The sequence below is a fragment of the Carassius carassius genome, chromosome 21, assembly GCF_963082965.1.
Source record: "Carassius carassius chromosome 21, fCarCar2.1, whole genome shotgun sequence".
NCBI classification, from domain to species: domain Eukaryota; kingdom Metazoa; phylum Chordata; class Actinopteri; order Cypriniformes; family Cyprinidae; genus Carassius; species Carassius carassius.
The window spans coordinates 26,502,624-26,520,727 of NC_081775.1; the positions used below are offsets into that span (position 1 = coordinate 26,502,624).

Here is an 18,104-nt window from a genome sequence, read left to right on the forward strand (position 1 = left end):
TTATCTCGATTTAAAAAAAAAAATCTGTTAGATAATAAAGCATAAACTTATTTAATTTTGCCCTAATTTTTTTTTTATTAGTTTTGCCTTTCAAGTAAATGCTTCAATGCTACAAAATAAAGAAGCTTAAGGTGCATTCACGCCATATCGGAATTCCCGTGATTATGAGATTCCAACTTGTAAGAAGCATTTACATCCTCGTAGCACTTGTAATCACAACTTGTGAACTGGGAATTTTCTGAGAGCACTTGTACCACGTGACCGCTGTACCACATGAACATCGCAGGCTCTGTTTAGGCGTTGATGGTTTTGCCATAGAAAAGCATAATTCCGAGTCTAAGGACATGAACAGCTCCGAGTAGAACGTCACGTGCTGTCATTTCGAAATTACGGTAATTACGATATGGCATGAACGCAGCATTAGAGCTGTGCAAGTGGGTGTTAACTTTTTATTAAAGGTAACTAAAACTAAAAACATAAAAAAGTTTGTTACTAATAAAATATATTTTACAATAAAATAAAACTAAATAATAAAACTGAAATAAAAACTATAAAGATATTTGTTTGGTATCCTGTAGCAACCCTATGCCCTTAAAAAGTAACGTAGCAAACAAGAGTTTTGCAGAATGAGGGTTACCATCTTGACAGAGAAAAAATAGCAACAGCACAGTGGCCAAAGACGAGGTACATTAATCAGGAGGTTTTTGGCTGTGGTCCTTGTGATATTGTGTGTGAGATTCATAGTGAGTTAAATGTTGTGTTGTATGTCACACAGGTTCTGGAGAGTTTTAAGATCATGGACTACAGTCTGCTGTTGGGGGTGCACATTCTGGACCAGAGTCACAGAGAAGGAGACGTCAACATTGTGGATGGGAAGAGGACCGTGGGACAGAAAGTTCTTTACTCCACCGCCATGGAGTCAATTCAGGGAGACGGCAAGGCAGCCGAGGCTTTGACTACCGATGACACGTGAGTCCCTGATATTAAAACCAGTGTATATCCTGTTCATATATATTCAAAATGTGTGTGTAGTTATATAAACAGATTAATGCACATTGGTTGCAAATACAGTATATATATTTTTTTTAGTACATTTTTTTTTTTGTATTTAGCAAGTGACTTTCACCACAAAAAAAACCTGATATTTTACTCCAAAATCTAAAGAAAAAAAAGTCTAAATACTTTATTCAAGAACATGTGTATTTATATACATTATTATTCATATATATTATTTATTTGTATGAATTAATATGTGTATTATTTATTTATATATCAATATTAATTGTACAATTCTAATAAATAAAACAATTATAGGATTTGTTAGGATGTCTTAATGATCTAATTTAGGAACTGTTATATCCAAGATAAATTAAATAGAAATTAATTATTTAAAGAAACACCTTAATTTATATATATATATATATATATATATATATATATATATATATATATATATATATATATATATATATAGACACACACACACATATATTTGTTGAACTGTATTATTTATTTTTGATTAGTTATGTCTTTAAAGAAAAATAAATTGTTCAGTTTTTTTATTATAATAATAAAAACACAAATTAGACTGCAATTACAATTTGTCACAGTGCAAAAAAATAAGATTAAAGCTTTATGATTTTTTTTTTTTCTTTTTGTGGGTGAAATTGCTTGTCTTAACTTATGATATGTTTATTTCCCAGCCACTAGTAACATAACATAATTTCTACAATGTTTCCTTTCATACAGAATGGGAGGCATTCCTGCAAAAACACACAGGGATGAGAAACTACTTATTTTTCTAGGCATTATCGACATCTTGCAGTCTTACAGGTAAGCCTGGTGTCAGTTTACAACAAACCCAAGAGTCCAAATGTCATGTTACACACCAGCTTACAGCATATTAGTTCATACTTGCTCTTATTTCCCACTAAGATTCATGAAGAAGCTGGAGCACTCCTGGAAGGCACTCGTCTATGATGGTGTAAGTCTATATGTCTCTCTGCTCTCTTCATTTATGAATACACTATTCATACCGCTGGGGAATTAAAGATGCTTCCTGGTTTAATTGTCTTGTATTCTCTTTCTCCAAGGATACGGTGTCTGTGCACAGACCGAGTTTCTATGCAAACAGATTTCTCAAGTTCATGAGCTCCAGAGTATTCAGAAAGATTCAGCGTAAGTCAACAATGCGAGCAAACTCATTCATTATGCAAGTATTACATAATCACAATGGGATACGTTTTGAATGTTCAACGTTATCATGGTCTGCAAAATTAATATTTTAGGAAATGTGATAACACTGCACAAAAAGGTCTCATTTGTTAATGCATTAGTTAACATAAACTATGAGCAATATATTATTTTGTTGATGTGAAAAACAGTTGTAAAATTCTTCAAAAACAATAATACCAATATAGTTGTTATTTTTTTGTTCATGTTCATAGTGCATAAAATGATTTTAACAGATGCTTAACTGACTAACTTAATGTAGATGTAAATGTAGAAATGAAGACTAATAAATACTGTAGTATAAATACTGTTAATATTGTTCATTATTAACTAATGTAGTTATTAATGTTAACAAATTAAAACTTATTGGTAAATGTTACTGATTATTTAATAATTAAGAAATAGTTTAAGTCATTAGACATTTAACAATATATTTGTGAATATGAAAAAGAAGAATTAAATAAAAAATAAAATAAAAAACACATAATTTCCTATGATATTCGGGCCTCTAGTTTAAAACCGGGTCAAAGAAGTGCATTGCAAGCAGTGGAATTATAATTTGAATTAATCTGATTATATATAATGTATACAGTATTTATAAAACTTCCTTTCAGTGAAAAAACATAAGAACAGAAGTTGCCTCAGTATTCCTGCACGACCGTCATTATTTTTCAACTTTATTTTCATTACTAAGAATATTGTGAAACAACATTACAAAAGCAGAACTTCTCCTTGCTCTTTCTACAACCTAACAAGAAGTCAGGAACTGTAATTCACCTCGGTAATCAGATTTTTACAAGCCAAATTAAAATATCAGAATGCAGATTTATTTTTATCCTTTCTAATAAAGTTAGACAGCAGACCAAGATTTCATTTCACGGTCTAATTGTCTGCTGCCAGGTAACAGTTAGAGGAGAGTTACATCATCATATTTTCAGTTCATTTAGGACAGTGTCCATAATTAGTCTTTTTGTCACTCATCCAGCAAATCGTTTCTCCCCGAGCAAGAGGGCACGGAGCTCCATATCAGCGCTGAAGTGCTCTTCTCAAGAGGTCCTGTCTTCACAGAAGGAGCAGAAGGCCGAGGAGAGGACGGACAGACTCGGAGGAGCCCGTAGTCTTGCCAGCCTGGATGGACAAGGTGGGCGCCACTGACTATATGAAAACTCTTCATAGGCCTAGAGGGCTTTTTTGCATGAGAAAATATTATCTGAGAGACATTTTAAACTCTGGATTAACATAATCATTGATTATCATGTTTCATATTTGACTCAGGATTAGTTTAAGTTTCAAGTTTTCACATTGTACATCTGTAAACCCAGGGTTAAAGGGATAGTTCACACAAACATGAAGATTCTGTCATAAATTAAGTCACCCTCCACTTGGTCAAACCTATAAGAATGTCTGTCCTGAGTTTCTTCTGTTGAACACAAAAGAAGATGTTTTGAAGAATGTTGGTTATACTGAACAAAGTTGACGGTAGCAATTGACTTCCATAGTACTATGGAGAAAAAAAAAATGCTATGAATGTCAGACTGCATTTAAACTAGCATTTTCGACCCTCGAGAAGGAAGAATTTTTAAAATGCTGCAGACTCTAGAAAACTTAGTATAAACGAACTGAAACGGAGAGTTTTGAAAACGTTGGCGTGGCTGTCCACATTCGCTCTGCGTATCCTTGATGACCGTGTAAACAATAACATCATGCTCATTATTTTATCCATAGATTTGTGTAGGTAGATGGCCAATTCACCCGCTCCGGTTTTTGGGTGAACTATCCCTTTAATGTTCTTATTTGCATATTAATGGGGTAAAAAGGGCATTAGTCTGGGGTTAAAAAGATACCTTGGGTGAAGTGCGGTGTAAAAAGCCCTTGATTGGCATCTTATGCCATCACTAAAGACAAATGGTGACATTTACTTGCAAACATCGGTTCTATTACCGCTGACATACACAAACAAGAAGTGTCTGCTTTTTATTTTGTGCAATATTTCTTGGAAAAACCCTGAAAAATGAGCTGCCGTCTGAGACAGTCATTTATTTTTCCTGACAGTCATGTCTTCCTCGTTTAATTCGCATTTACTACCATACACAAACCTCAGTGGCAGAAGTTACTAAGTGTCCTTGCTTTGACCTTTTGTACTGCTATATTAGTCATCGGCTCAGAGCTGCTGCTGGGTATGAATTATAATAGAAAATGTGAGATCTTACCATTCAAAAGTTTGGGGTCAGTATATATATATATATATATATATATATATATATATATATATATATATATATATATATATATATATATTTTTGTTTTTGTAAGAAGTATTATTTGAAACAGCAAAAAATGTGAAATATTATTACAATTTAAAATAACCATTCAACCTTGTCAATGCTGGATTTTCAGCATCAATACTCCAGTCTTCGGTATCATATGATCCTTCAGAAATCATTCTAATATGCTGATGTGCTGCTTAAAGAAGATTTACAGTTTTGCTAAATATTTTTTTTCAGGATTATTTGATGAATAAAGTTCAAAAGAATAGCAGTTATTTAAAACATAAATAATTTGTAACAATGTGAATGTCTTTACTGTCACTTTTTATGAATTTAATGTATCCTTGCTGAATTAAAGTATTCTTTATATACCGGTATATATATATATATAGACTCCACACTTTTAAATGGTAGTTTAGTTACTTTGTCATGTACTGTACATTATTCGTCCTCCCAGTCACCTCGTATTGTCTGCTCATCCCACAGTGTACTGGTCCTATAACCGTCCTGACCTGGTCCCTCAGACTCCTTACCCGTATGAAGCCTCATCCTTGAGCCACACCCTCTCCCCGCCCTCTATTTATGTCACCGATGGGTACCGGGAGGCCAGATCGAACGAAAGGTGACACTTCACATCTCACAAACCTTCAGACCCATCAACCCAACACACACCTCTTACCTTCTCACATCTCCACTTCTCTTCCCGCCACAGAGATACTGAATGGGGCAGTTCAACTAAAATATGAAAATTCAGTCATCATTTAACAAACACATTTGACTTCTTTCCATGGAACACAAATGGATAATTAATTTTTTAATAGTCATAATGAATATGGACTAAGGCTTTCAGGCTTCAGAAGGTGGTTATAGCATCATAAAAGTATCGTAAAAATAACCATATGACTTGTGCATATGGTTTTGTGAACTGAATCAGTTGATTCATTGTCAAGATCTGACTCGAAATAATGATTTCTACACAAATCCAGCATTGCTTCTTCTCTCTTTAACACACCAAGGAAAGCTAAATGTCATTATTTTTGTCCTTTCATTTCAGTTTCAAGTTATTTACTAGCTTAATGATACATTGGGGTCCTTTTTAAAGCCTAAAAACTTTAATTTAACCATAATTTAATGGAAATTGTTCAAAACCTTTTTGTGTTTCTCCAAAGAAAGAAAGTGAAATAGGTTAGGAATGACATGAGGGTTGAATTATAGGGTCGATTAATAAATCATTCAGAGTGATTTTGAACGGAATCGGTTAAGTTCAAAAGAATCATTCCTTCACAAATTAAAACTTATCTCATAGAGATACGTACCAAGGAAAGCTAAATAGCATAATTTTTGTCATATGATTTGAGTTTCAAGTTTGTTCCTTTTTGAAGCCAAAAACATACTTATGTACTTATTACATTTAAAAGAGCAACAGATACTTCAAAATCCTTTTGTGTTCCATTAAAGAAAGCTTAGGAATGACAGGAGGGTTGAGTAAATATTAGATTTTTGTTTGAACTATTCCTTTAACTAACCAAGCCACAGTGTGACACTTGAGATCGATTTCTTGTATCCTGCTGTAGCGTGAGCAGCTGACCAGGTGCTTTCATGCTACACTTGTTCTGCTGCTGGATTCTTTGTGTCTGGTTTTCACTGATCTCTTCACCTTTGACTCACACCTGTTTTAAGAGGCATTCCTGTGAAAAGACCTCATAAATATTTTACCTGCTTGATAAGGACGAATATAATAGTGGTGTTGTTTTATAACACACAATACCACGAAAAGGGGCATTCGGTGCTCCTCAGCTTGAACAATGATTACTGAGATAAAAGAGCTTAGTCTGATGCTATCTTGTTGACTTAACATAATAGGTTAAGTAAAGGTGGTTGTTAAGGCAGACTATTGCTATTGCTTATACTTCATCTTAGGGATGTACACATTTCAAATGGTAAGTTTGATCTCGGAAAAGTTTACATTTTGCTCACCAAGGCTGCATTTATTTGATTTAAAATACAGATACCAGTAATAAAAAGTGAAATATTTTTACAATTTAAAATATTGTTTTCTGTTTGAATGTATTTTAAAATGTAATTTATTTCGGTGATGCAAAGCTGAGTTTTCAGCAGCATTACTCTTGTCTTCAATGACACATGATCCATCAGAAATCATTCTGATATGCTGATTTGCTGCTCGATAAAAAATTTTTTATCATCATCTTAATATTTTTGCGGAAAATTCTTGCATTTATAAATGTCTTCACTGTCACTTTTTATCAATTTAATGCGTTCTTGTTGAATTAAAGTATTGATTTCTTTCAAAAAAAAAAATCTTGCTGACCTCAGGCAGTCAAAGCATTTGATGAAGTCCAGGGTGAGCCTGTGTTAATGAACACCCTCAGCGTCTGAAAAGTGTCACATGCTCAAAGTGCTTTATGTTCATGAGGTGAACAAGGGTCTGGTTGCCATGGCAGCAATAACTCAAGAGATTATTACAGGCAATAAAAACATAAGCACATTCCAAAGTGGATCTAGATGGCCAGCACTCATCTGAAACATGTCACAGTAATGATGAGAAATTTACAGCATTCTGTACTGGTCTCCCTCACACACAGACACACATATCCCTTCTGCGGCATTTATGAGGCCACCAGCTTTGCTCAATATTCATCCGTCATGTTTTGAGGAATCTTAATTTGTCCTCTGATTCACTGCTGCTGTTGTTTCCTTTCAGATGTGCCTGCTCAACATTTACATTGGAGGACAGCGGCATCTGTCTGACATCGGAGCAAAGCACCATGGACATAGACAGAGATGACGACTCAGTGCTGGATGTCTACTTTGTGAGTTTGTGCAGGACAGTTAGTCGATTGCATCTCTAAGGATCTAGGGGTCTTAGTCAGGGTAATATAGAAAATAAAAAAATGGGAGGAACAGAAGTATAATGTTTCATTGACTTAATTATCAATACCAAGGAACACTATATAATCCACTGTACTATTTAATCCCTCACAGCCTTATTTTTACTCCCATTGAATTAAATATGATGCCTACCCTGCATAAGGTGTTTGGGATCTGCAATGAAACTGTCAAAAATAATAAAAATCTGTTATTATGTGGCTCTTTGGAATAGAAGATTCTAATTGGTCAGGTAATATTTTGTATATTAACCAATAAACATTCAGGACCAATTATAATCCATTTTGTGCGTATGTATAGTAAATGAATATAAATTTTTTATTAAATTTATTATTGAATTAAATATTTATAAATTATAAATATATGCAATATAATAATGAACACGTATGTATACATTTTCTTTTTAGGTTTTTTATATTAATGTTTTTATATATTAATTCTTAACATTATAAATGTAATGTATAAAATATTAGATATATCATGTATGAATAACAGATTTAATTCCAAGTTACTGTTTATATTATATTACAAAGGGTTATTATTATTATAAATAAAAACCTTTTACCTATAACAAATGTTATTCTTTTATTTTAATTTATAATAAAATTATAACTTGTAGTTTTGACTGACAAATCGTATCCCTGATTTTTATCAATATTTATAAATATCAGATTAAGGCTAGTCAGTCAGTTTTACAATGTTTCATTTAAAAAGGTTTAATAATAAAACATAAAAGAATAACATTTGTAATATAAATAATAACATTTAGAATTTAATATGATATTATAAATATTAAAACATTTATAACATGATAAATAAAATATCAATATTTAGAAATATCAGAATATGTCTATAATGTATAGAAATTTAAAAATATATTAGTAATAAAAGTAAAAAAAATAATAACAAAGATAAACCTTTGTAATATTATATAAAATAAATAATAAGCATAAAATAATAATATAAAACTAAATAATCTCCTACTGTTAAAATATTACTATATTATAAAAACTATTTAAAAAACAGAATACTGTAATTATTTATATTACATTAAAAGTCTTTAATATACTTTTTAATGTACTGTATATTATGAAAGTAGTACTGCCACTAATAATTTACAACTTCTATAAACGTTGATCATATTGTTGCTCTCTTTTCCAGTAAGGAGCAAATTGACATGACCTCCCCATCACCTGCTTCTGCAGTCCTCCAGATCCTCATGTGCCGAGAGCGCCACCTGCTGCCAAACAAAGAAAACATTCGCCAATACAACATCAACAATCATCTGATCACAGTGCTAAACATTTCCTCTGTTTGGAGGGAATGTGGCTACAAGAGTTCAGATTCATGGACATCTGTAACCAGATGCTGGTTCAGCTTTTGTAGCCCTTACATTACAGCCAGCTCTGGGCTCAGACTGAAGACAGATGTCACATCACGCCATTCATTGTTTTGGAAACATGCAATAATTACGCTTCTTTGATATGCAAAGATGGTTTATAACGGCTATCTTCTTTACCTCTTAAAGGATCTAGTCTTTAGTGACCTAGATGCATTGCGTGGCGATTCAAACTCTATGGAACCGAGCTTTGTGCAATTTTCATACATTATACAAGTGTGTGTTATCGTAGTTCTCCCCACTGGAGTAATAATCCTGACATTTTATTTCCAAGCTAACAAAGTTTCTAGGAAACAACAGATGTTCTCAGACATCTCTGTAAATGAACTGTAAATGTTTGAGTGTCTTTCACTGTGTAACGTCAGTCATGCTCAGATTTACACTGGTACATCAGCTCCTGATAATCAAGAGTGGGATTTGCATCGCCGGTGTGCATTATTTACATGTATCCAGATGCCAGAATGATTTTATGTGCTAAAATGCATTCAGTCTTTCAAGTGGGGACGGGTGAGTTTCATACACACATATACAATCTCTCAGGAGATCCTTTTCCTAGAAATGATTGCTTGATGTTAGATGCTAGAGCACTTCTGATTTTAAATGCCATGTCAGAACTGTCTTTTGAATATTATTGCACATTTTATTTGTTTTAAGGCCATAATTTATTAAATCATTATTATAAATGAACTTTGTGTTGGTCTGAATTTCATGTGAACCAGTATTTGGCCGTTTTGAGATTATTGCGACATGCATTAGTTGTGAATGAGTGTCCATTTTATTTTGGAAAATTTGTATGTATTTTGTGTTATGTACAGTCTGCACTTACATTCAAATGTTTCGGGGTCAGTAAGATTTTTGAATATATTTGAAAAAAAGTATTTTGTGCTCACCAAGGCTGTAATCAATTTGATCAAAAATACAGAAACAACATATTATTACAATTAAAAATAACAGTTTTCTATTTGAACAAATTAAAAAATGTAATTAATAATGATGATGGCAAAGCTACATTTTCAGTGGCCATTAGTCCAGTTTTCAGTGTTACATGATCCTTTAGAAATCATTTTAATATGCAGATTTGGTACTCTAAACATTTTTTAAAAATAACACGGTTTATTTAAAAGAGAAATCCTTTGTAAATATTATAAATGTTTTCAATGTCATGTTTTGATCAGTTCAGTGTGTCTTTTCTGAGAAAATTCTTTTTATTTTATTTACCGTAATACATTTTCAAAGAATATATAATAAATACTGAATTAATGCTAATTAATTAATTAACCCCAAACAGTAGTGTATCTTGATTACGTAAATGTATCAGGATTGTCAGTGAAAATATCTCATCATTCATTGCCCTTTATGTACAGTATACACAGAAACAAAAACAATTTTCACTCAGAAATTGATAGTAAATTTCACAAATAATTACAAAAATTGAATTTGAATTAAATATGAAAATGAGAAGGACTGAAATAGTATTTGTTTGTAAATAAATAAGCTTTTCCAACAAAATGGAAAAATCTTTTACAGTAACAGGGCATTTATAGTGATTTTATATCAATGACTGAATATATTGGGCAAAAAGTTAAAGTTTTTTCTGTCTGTGAGGCTTGTGTTTTTAGCTCATTGGGGTAAAAAAAATTTTTTTATTTTATTTTAAAACCACAAAACATTTTATATATAGGTATTAATACTAACACTTAAAAAAAATATGAAATCTAATTAATTACTCTGCATAAACAACATGTATAATATATAATGTAACATATATAATGTAGTGATAATAAGTAGTATATATATATATATATAAAACAAAAAAAAATACCAACTAGAATGTTATTGCAAGTTGCAGAAACAAATGCGATGAAAGCAGTAAGCTAATAAGAAATAAAGGCCACAAAACACCCATTTAATTGCATGGGATCTTAAAGGAACATCAGTCGTCTTGGTGCACTTCCTCTTTTCACTGTATTTGTGACCATTTGTTTAAAATATCTGTGCTAATAATATGTTTGGGTTTTAAAGACAACTGCCATCATCCACAGGGTAGGAATCAGAAAGCTGTGCAGCATTATGGCTGTAGATAATGAAGAGATTGTTCTGGCCACTGCGGTCTAAGACTCCCTTTCTGGAGGAGACAAGAGAAATTACGGCAAAGAAGAGGCCCTTGTACTCGGTAAGAGAAGATATCTGAGCAGATGTGAATTCAGAGGAACATTACTGAAGATTGTCATAATTGACCCGACTGAGTGCAATTGAGATAAATTGCAAATTGCTCTTGTCCAATGACTGGCAGACTCCAGTAAGGACTTGAAGGAAATTCTACTTGCCTTGTTGGAAATGATCGCGAGCAGGAAGGTATCTAGACACGGCCGAGACCAGGCTCTGAAACTCCTGACCAAGAATGTGCCAAGAAAAGACAAGAAAAACACGAATAACTCCAAAGGCCTTTTCACCATTGACCATGGTTTGTTATTAATCATTTTAGTTCATAAATATATCAATGTCATAATAACAGTGGATAGCTGTGCACGTGCTTTAATTTATTTGGAGTATTCTAACTGAGCAACTGTGTGTATGAGGATAATTATTTGCATAAAATGCACCCAAAGCACTTTTTTATAGCCTTTGTTCTAATATAAATTTAATCTTAACATGATTATAAGGACATACAGAGTATGTGCTTTTTGCATATGAATGGTAAATTTCGTATGCTTAGAATATAATTTAGTATGAAACTTTTTGGAGAATAGAGATTTGTTCATAAAAACGTTTGTAAATTTCACAAGCAAATTGCTAAGTGTGTATGTGCGATTTGTACTGCTAGGAGGACAGCAATGACATCATGTCACATGATGTTTTTATGGAAATAGGTCCGAAGAAGATTCTGAAGGTCTGCGGTCAGGTTCCAGATCTTCCGGATCAGTTACCGTTGACAGAAAACACACAGCTGATTGCTAGCGTTCTCCTCAACAAGCTTTACGATGACATGCGCTTTGACCCTGAGAGAGATAACTTCAGAGATATCTGTGATGAATATATTAAGTAAGTTCCACTTTCACTACAAAACTAGGATTGAATATAAACATCTATGTGGAGTTGATAATTAATGTCGCTGGTTACCATTAACAGGAGCAATTTGACCCCAACGACATGGATAAAAACATCCATGCAATAAATACTCTGTCAGGCATTCTTCAGGGGCCTTTCGATGAGGGCAACGTCCTTGCGGATCGTCAGGGGGTTATGGAGATGATGGTGGCTCTGTGTGGATCTGAGCGAGAAGTGGACCAGTTGGTAGCAGTGGAGGCCCTCATTCACGCGTCCACCAAAACCAGCAAGGCCTCCTTCTTCATCAGCAATGGAGTAACTCTGCTGAAGGACATGTACAAGAAAACTAAAAATGAGAAGATCAAGATAAGAGCCCTTGTGGTGAGCAGACACTTTAAGCACTATTCAAACTGTGTTTGTTGTAGTGTTCATTAGTTATTGAACAAGATCAGTTGTTATATTTTTGCATAAGTAACATGATACATCCAATTTATTTTCTCAGGGTCTGTGTAAACTGGGATCCGCTGGAGGAGATGATTACAGCCTGAGACAATTTGCTGAGGGCTCCACTGAGAAACTGGCCAAGCAGTGCAGAAAGTGAGCATGCCAGCTATTCTTCATTTGTAGGACTCATATGATATTTGAATATAATTTTGCAGGAGCTGTGTTCAAACATAAAGTAGCGTTCAAAGGTTTGGGGTCAGTAAGATTTGGATTTGGATCTAAAAAAGCAACAGTAAAGACACTTGTAATTTTCAAAAGATTTATACTTCAAATAAATTCAGTTTTTTACTTCAATTTAGTGGTTGTTTTCAGCATTGATAATAATACGAAATGCTTCTAGAGCAGCAAATAAGTATATTGGTTTTTGAAGGATGTGACACTGAAGACTTTGATTTACATTGTCAGCAGTGGCAGTGGTTCAGCATTGCATTTCAACTAGATTTGGTTTATTCTAGGTGACTCTGCAACCCTACACTTGATGTGCGTACAAGGAAATCGGCCGTTGAAGGTTTGGCTTATCTTACAAAAGATGCTGACGTAAAAGATGACTTTGTTGAGGATGAAGCAGCCCTAAGGGCCATGTTTGAACTTGCCAAGGTGTGTGTTAAAAGATAAAAAGACTTAATTAACCTGATCAGTTGTGCAGATTTTTTCAATCCATATGATTTAATAGTGATTTACATATAAATGTACAAATGGTAACACATCATTGTTCTCTTCTAGTCAAAAGATAAGACCATCCTCTATGCGGTCGCCTGCACCCTGGTCAATTGCACCAACAGCTATGACAAGAAAGAGATCATCCCTGAGATGGTGCAGCTGGCCAAGTTCTCCAAACAACACGTCCCTGAGCAGCACCCGAAGGTAACATACACAGAATCCTGTGATGTGGCTAATCAATCTTTAAAACTACAAATACTCCATGTAGTTTCTCAATAAATGTATGCTTAGTATACAAGAATTATAATTTGTTTTAAATAAGGTCTGTGATGTCACTGCTTGAAACGCTATGCTGGACGAGTTAATATATAGCTACGTTTTAAAACATTTTTCTTGTGCTTTAGGATAAGAAGGACTTCATTGAAAGGCGAGTGAAGAAGCTATTGAAAGCTGGAGTCACATCCGTTCTCGCTGTCATGGTCAAAGCAGATCATTCTATCCTGAATGATCAGACCAAAAAGATGCTAGCAAGGTAAGACTCAAAAATGGGTCAAAAGTCTGTTCTGATAGGGTTGGCAGCAAACACAGCTTGTTTTACACTGAATTACTGACTTCATCGAATGAAAGCATTGAAATTCAAAAGACATTTAGAAACCACATTTAATAAAAGACTATTTATTTATTGATTGATTGATTGATTTGGAGAAATTGATTGATTAAACTTTTTTTATTGTAATTTATTTCTGCATTACATCCTGTGTTTTTAAATCTAGACCCTGATGCTAAAGCTAGCATTCTAAAATCTAATATGGGCTGATGATTTTTTGCTGCTAAAGTTAATGCTCTTACTATTTTTGTCCACCCAGAGTGTTTCTTGCCTTGGCAGAAAATATTAAAGGTCATGGCACAATTGTAGCTCAATGTGGAGGAAAGTTAAAAGTCCACAGACCAAACGCAACCCCAGTAGATACTTCAGTAAATCAGCCCTTGAGGGAACTGACAAAGGAAAAATAGCCAACCATGCTCTGGTAAAGATAGCAGCCGTCTCCAACCCTGAAATCGCCTTCCCTGGCGAGAGGGTAAGATAACCTTTTACATGTTTATCACTACAAAAGTCATAGATGAAATGCTCTAAAATAATTTTTTGAGACGTTAAAAGATATGTATACATTGCACAATAATTGAAACACAGTATCTTATTTTGCATGTTTTTTGAGCATATACAAATCGAATACCTCATTTTCCATATATCTTTCCTTTCCAAAACAGATATATGAAGTTGTGAGACCTCGCTAAACTCAGAACGAGATGGTCTAGAAATCTTTGAAGCTCTGCTGGGTCTTACAAATCTGGCTGCCTTGAATGACAAACTTCGGTAAGTGTTATAAAAAATGTCCCATCTGTCATCTGGTGATGATCTAAAAACATTTTAGTTGCTCTAAAACCCCAAAAATTACATATTAAAAGCTAACAATTTAGGAAAGGCAGAATTCAGAACCAAAATAGCCAGGCAGAAAAATCCAAAAACAAAATGCATTAAGACCAAGATCAATAAGAAATGAGAACAAAATGTGCTAAAGGACTGCAGTTAGAAACTGAAACAGGAAGTGACTTCCTAGAACTTTTTGAAACTGTAGGAGGAACTGTAAGCAAGCGCACACTGCAAAGATGGAAAGCAAGATTCAAATTCAGAATCAAATTCAAAATAAAACTTTTGGATATTTTGTAAAATGCAATAAAATCAAGAATCTGTGATTTGTTCCTTCTCTTCTGTTCCAGAAAAAAACTGTCTGTTAAGATCACTGAAGTAGTATGTATCATTAACAGCAGTCAGTTCTACAACCCGAATTCCGGAAAAGTTGGGACGTTTTTTAAATTTTAATAAAATGAAAACTAAAAGACTTTCAAATCACATGAGCCAATATTTTATTCACAATAGAACATAGATAACATAGCAAATGTTTAAACTGAGAAAGTTTACAATTTTATGCACAAAATGAGCTCATTTCAATTTTGATTTCTGCTACAGGTCTCAAAATAGTTGGGACGGGGCATGTTTACCATGGTGTAGCATCTCCTTTTCTTTTCAAAACAGTTTGAAGACGTCTGGGCATTGAGGCTATGAGTTGCTGGAGTTTTGCTGTTGGAATTTGGTCCCATTCTTGCCTTATATAGATTTCCAGCTGCTGAAGAGTTCGTGGTCGTCTTTGACGTATTTTTCGTTTAATGATGCGCCAAATGTTCTCTATAGGTGAAAGATCTGGACTGCAGGCAGGCCAGGTTAGCACCCGGACTCTTCTACGACGAAGCCATGCTGTAGTTATAGCTGCAGTATGTGGTTTTGCATTGTCCTGCTGAAATAAACAAGGCCTTCCCTGAAATAGACGTTGTTTGGAGGGAAGCATATGTTGCTCTAAAACCTTTATATACCTTTCAGCATTCACAGAGCCTTCCAAAACATGCAAGCTGCCCATACCGTATGCACTTATGCACCCCCATACCATCAGAGATGCTGGCTTTTGAACTGAACGCTGATAACATGCTGGAAGGTCTCCCTCCTCTTTAGCCCGGAGGACACGGCGTCCGTGATTTCCAACAAGAATGTCAAATTTGGACTCGTCTGACCATAAAACACTATTCCACTTTGAAATAGTCCATTTTAAATGAGCCTTGGCCCACAGGACACGACGGCGCTTCTGGACCATGTTCACATATGGCTTCCTTTTTGCATGATAGAGCTTTAGTTGGCATCTGCTGATGGCACGGCGGATTGTGTTTACCGACAGTGGTTTCTGAAAGTATTCCTGGGCCCATTTAGTAATGTCATTGACACAATCATGCCGATGAGTGATGCAGTGTCGTCTGAGAGCCCGAAGACCACGGGCATCCAATAAAGGTCTCCGGCCTTGTCCCTTACGCACAGAGATTTCTCCAGTTTCTCTGAATCTTTTGATGATGTTATGAACTGTAGATGATGAGATTTGCAAAGCCTTTGCAATTTGACGTTGAGGAACATTGTTTTTAAAGTTTTCCACATTTTTTTACGCAGTCTTTCACAGATTGGAGAGCCTCTGCCCATCTTTACTTCTGAGAGACTCTGCTTCTCTAAGACAAAGCTTTTATAGCTAATCATGTTACAGACCTGATATCAATTAACTTAATTAATCACTAGATGTTCTCCCAGCTAAATCTTTTCAAAACTGCTTGCTTTTTTAGCCATTTGTTGCCCCCGTGCCAACTTTTTTGAGACCTGTAGCAGGCATTAAATTTTAAATGAGCTAATTAAGTGGATAAAAGTATAAAATTTCTCAGTTTAAACATTTGCTACGTTATCTATGTTCTATTGTGAATAAAATATTGGCTCATGTGATTTGAAATTCCTTTAGTTTTCATTTTATTAAAATTTAAAAAACGTCCCAACTTTTCCGGAATTCGGGTTGTATATGAATCATTTGTCAAACTGTCATCTACTGCTTTCCTAAGTATTGTGGTACACATGGAACAATGTTGCTATCAGATACTCATACCAAAGATGATTGGCTCTGTTATTATGTTTTATTATCTACAGACTGGGCAGTGGCTTGAGATCATACAGCGATTGTGCATTCATGACAACCGTGAAATTCAGCACAGAGGTCTTGTGACAGTGTTTAATATGCTGGATGCTGATGAACAACTAGCCAAGAAGCTCATTGAATGTGAACTGCTGAAAATCATGACATATGTGGCAAAACTAGAGGACAACCCCAAGAAGCAGGATGCTATTAATGCTGCCCGCGCCTGTCTGTCTAGAGCCATGGATAGTGGACTCATCAAACCATTTTCAAATTAAACAGAAAACAATTCATTGTGACTTATGATTAGAGGCGAATAGAGAACGATCTGCTTTCTGGGAAAGTGGAAAGACTGCAAACCATTTGCAATATGTTTTATTTTTCTACTGATAAGCATAGTTCTTTTTAATAGATGATATGTTTGTGTGGATGTGGAATTTGTTATTTATTTTACGTGCTCATTTCATATTTTATATGCACTTGTGAAGTTTTGATTCACAGATAAAAATCTTTTTTGGAGAAGATGAATGGAATCAATTTCTTCATAATGATATTACCACAATTACCCTTTTTAATTTATTTGTGCAAGTAAACCAATAAAAATTTACAATTGAACAGTTTATTGAACCTTATTAAAATATTGCAAAAATAAAAACTAAATTTTAGCCCACAATGAGCAAAAATACCCAATTTGATTTGAAAACACTAGGCACGTTATACTTTCACTGAAGCAAGCAAACGATCTGTTTGGAAAAGTGAGGAAATAACTGATCTCTGCTTCATTACAGTTTGCACATATTTTTTGTCGCGAACGTTGCTCTTTCTTCAAAACAGCCGGTAAAAGAGTCGCGCGATAACGCGCGTCATCACTTCGACACGGCATTAGATCTGGCTTTTGTTCACACAGCGCTCGTCCCGGGTCGAAACCCAGCAATGTTACTAGGTCCCTTCCGGGTTCAATGCCGGAATCAATCCTGGGACGTGGTTGCTTTCACACAGAAGGCGACCCGGCAATGTTCCGGCAATATGCCGGGTCCGACGTGTAGTGTGAAAGGGGCTTATGTTGCTCTCTCTTTCTCACTGCTGGCTCTTTCTCTCTGCTGGCTTTTCTTTGCTGACTCTTTCCTTTGCTGGAGCTCTCTTCTCGGGGCCTTGCCCTCTCTCCCTCTTTTTCTCCATCTCTCTACCCTACCTCCCCCTCTCTCTTTCTCTCTCAGGTAATATTTTACATGTTGGTTACAATTAACTATATCTATTTTGTAACCAATTCAAGTTTAACCATAACCAAATTTTGTTATTAAACCATTTTCAATTATTAATTATGTGCTAACTAGTCTTGATTTGATATTAATTTGAAGTGCTACCTATTGCAATGCAATATAGTCACTTAATAGCAACGTTCTCCCACATATTTACCTATTGTAACTGCGCTTATTTCCGTCGTTGGTATAAGTGGCAGTGGGTGGTAATAGACTAGAAATGTACAGTTTCATACCATTGTGCTGATAACATTTCTTTAGTCCTTCGGTAATC

The 18,104-nt window shown here is 34.6% G+C and overlaps 1 protein-coding gene, 1 long non-coding RNA gene and 1 pseudogene across 2 annotated transcripts in view; all 3 read left to right on the forward strand.

Moving 5' to 3' along the window:
* The window catches only part of LOC132098017 (phosphatidylinositol 4-phosphate 5-kinase type-1 beta-like), a 42,667-nt gene extending 33,175 nt beyond the window's left edge, over positions 1-9,492 (forward strand). Inside the window, exons 8-15 of the mRNA XM_059504106.1 lie at positions 776-969; positions 1,750-1,833; positions 1,936-1,984; positions 2,094-2,178; positions 3,218-3,373; positions 4,986-5,121; positions 7,222-7,330; positions 8,568-9,492. Of these exons, the coding sequence (XP_059360089.1) occupies positions 776-969; positions 1,750-1,833; positions 1,936-1,984; positions 2,094-2,178; positions 3,218-3,373; positions 4,986-5,121; positions 7,222-7,330; positions 8,568-8,570 (816 nt within the window). The 3' untranslated portion in view covers positions 8,571-9,492. The remainder of the gene's footprint in view (positions 1-775; positions 970-1,749; positions 1,834-1,935; positions 1,985-2,093; positions 2,179-3,217; positions 3,374-4,985; positions 5,122-7,221; positions 7,331-8,567) is intronic.
* A 1,672-nt stretch (positions 9,493-11,164) lies between these two features.
* Positions 11,165-13,996, forward strand: LOC132097299 (protein unc-45 homolog B-like; annotated as a pseudogene).
* LOC132097234 (uncharacterized) lies at positions 13,997-17,226 on the forward strand. The gene is made up of 2 exons (XR_009422698.1): positions 13,997-14,096; positions 16,586-17,226. It is a non-coding gene; the product is annotated as an uncharacterized LOC132097234 (long non-coding RNA).
* The last annotated feature ends 878 nt before the right edge of the window (positions 17,227-18,104 follow it).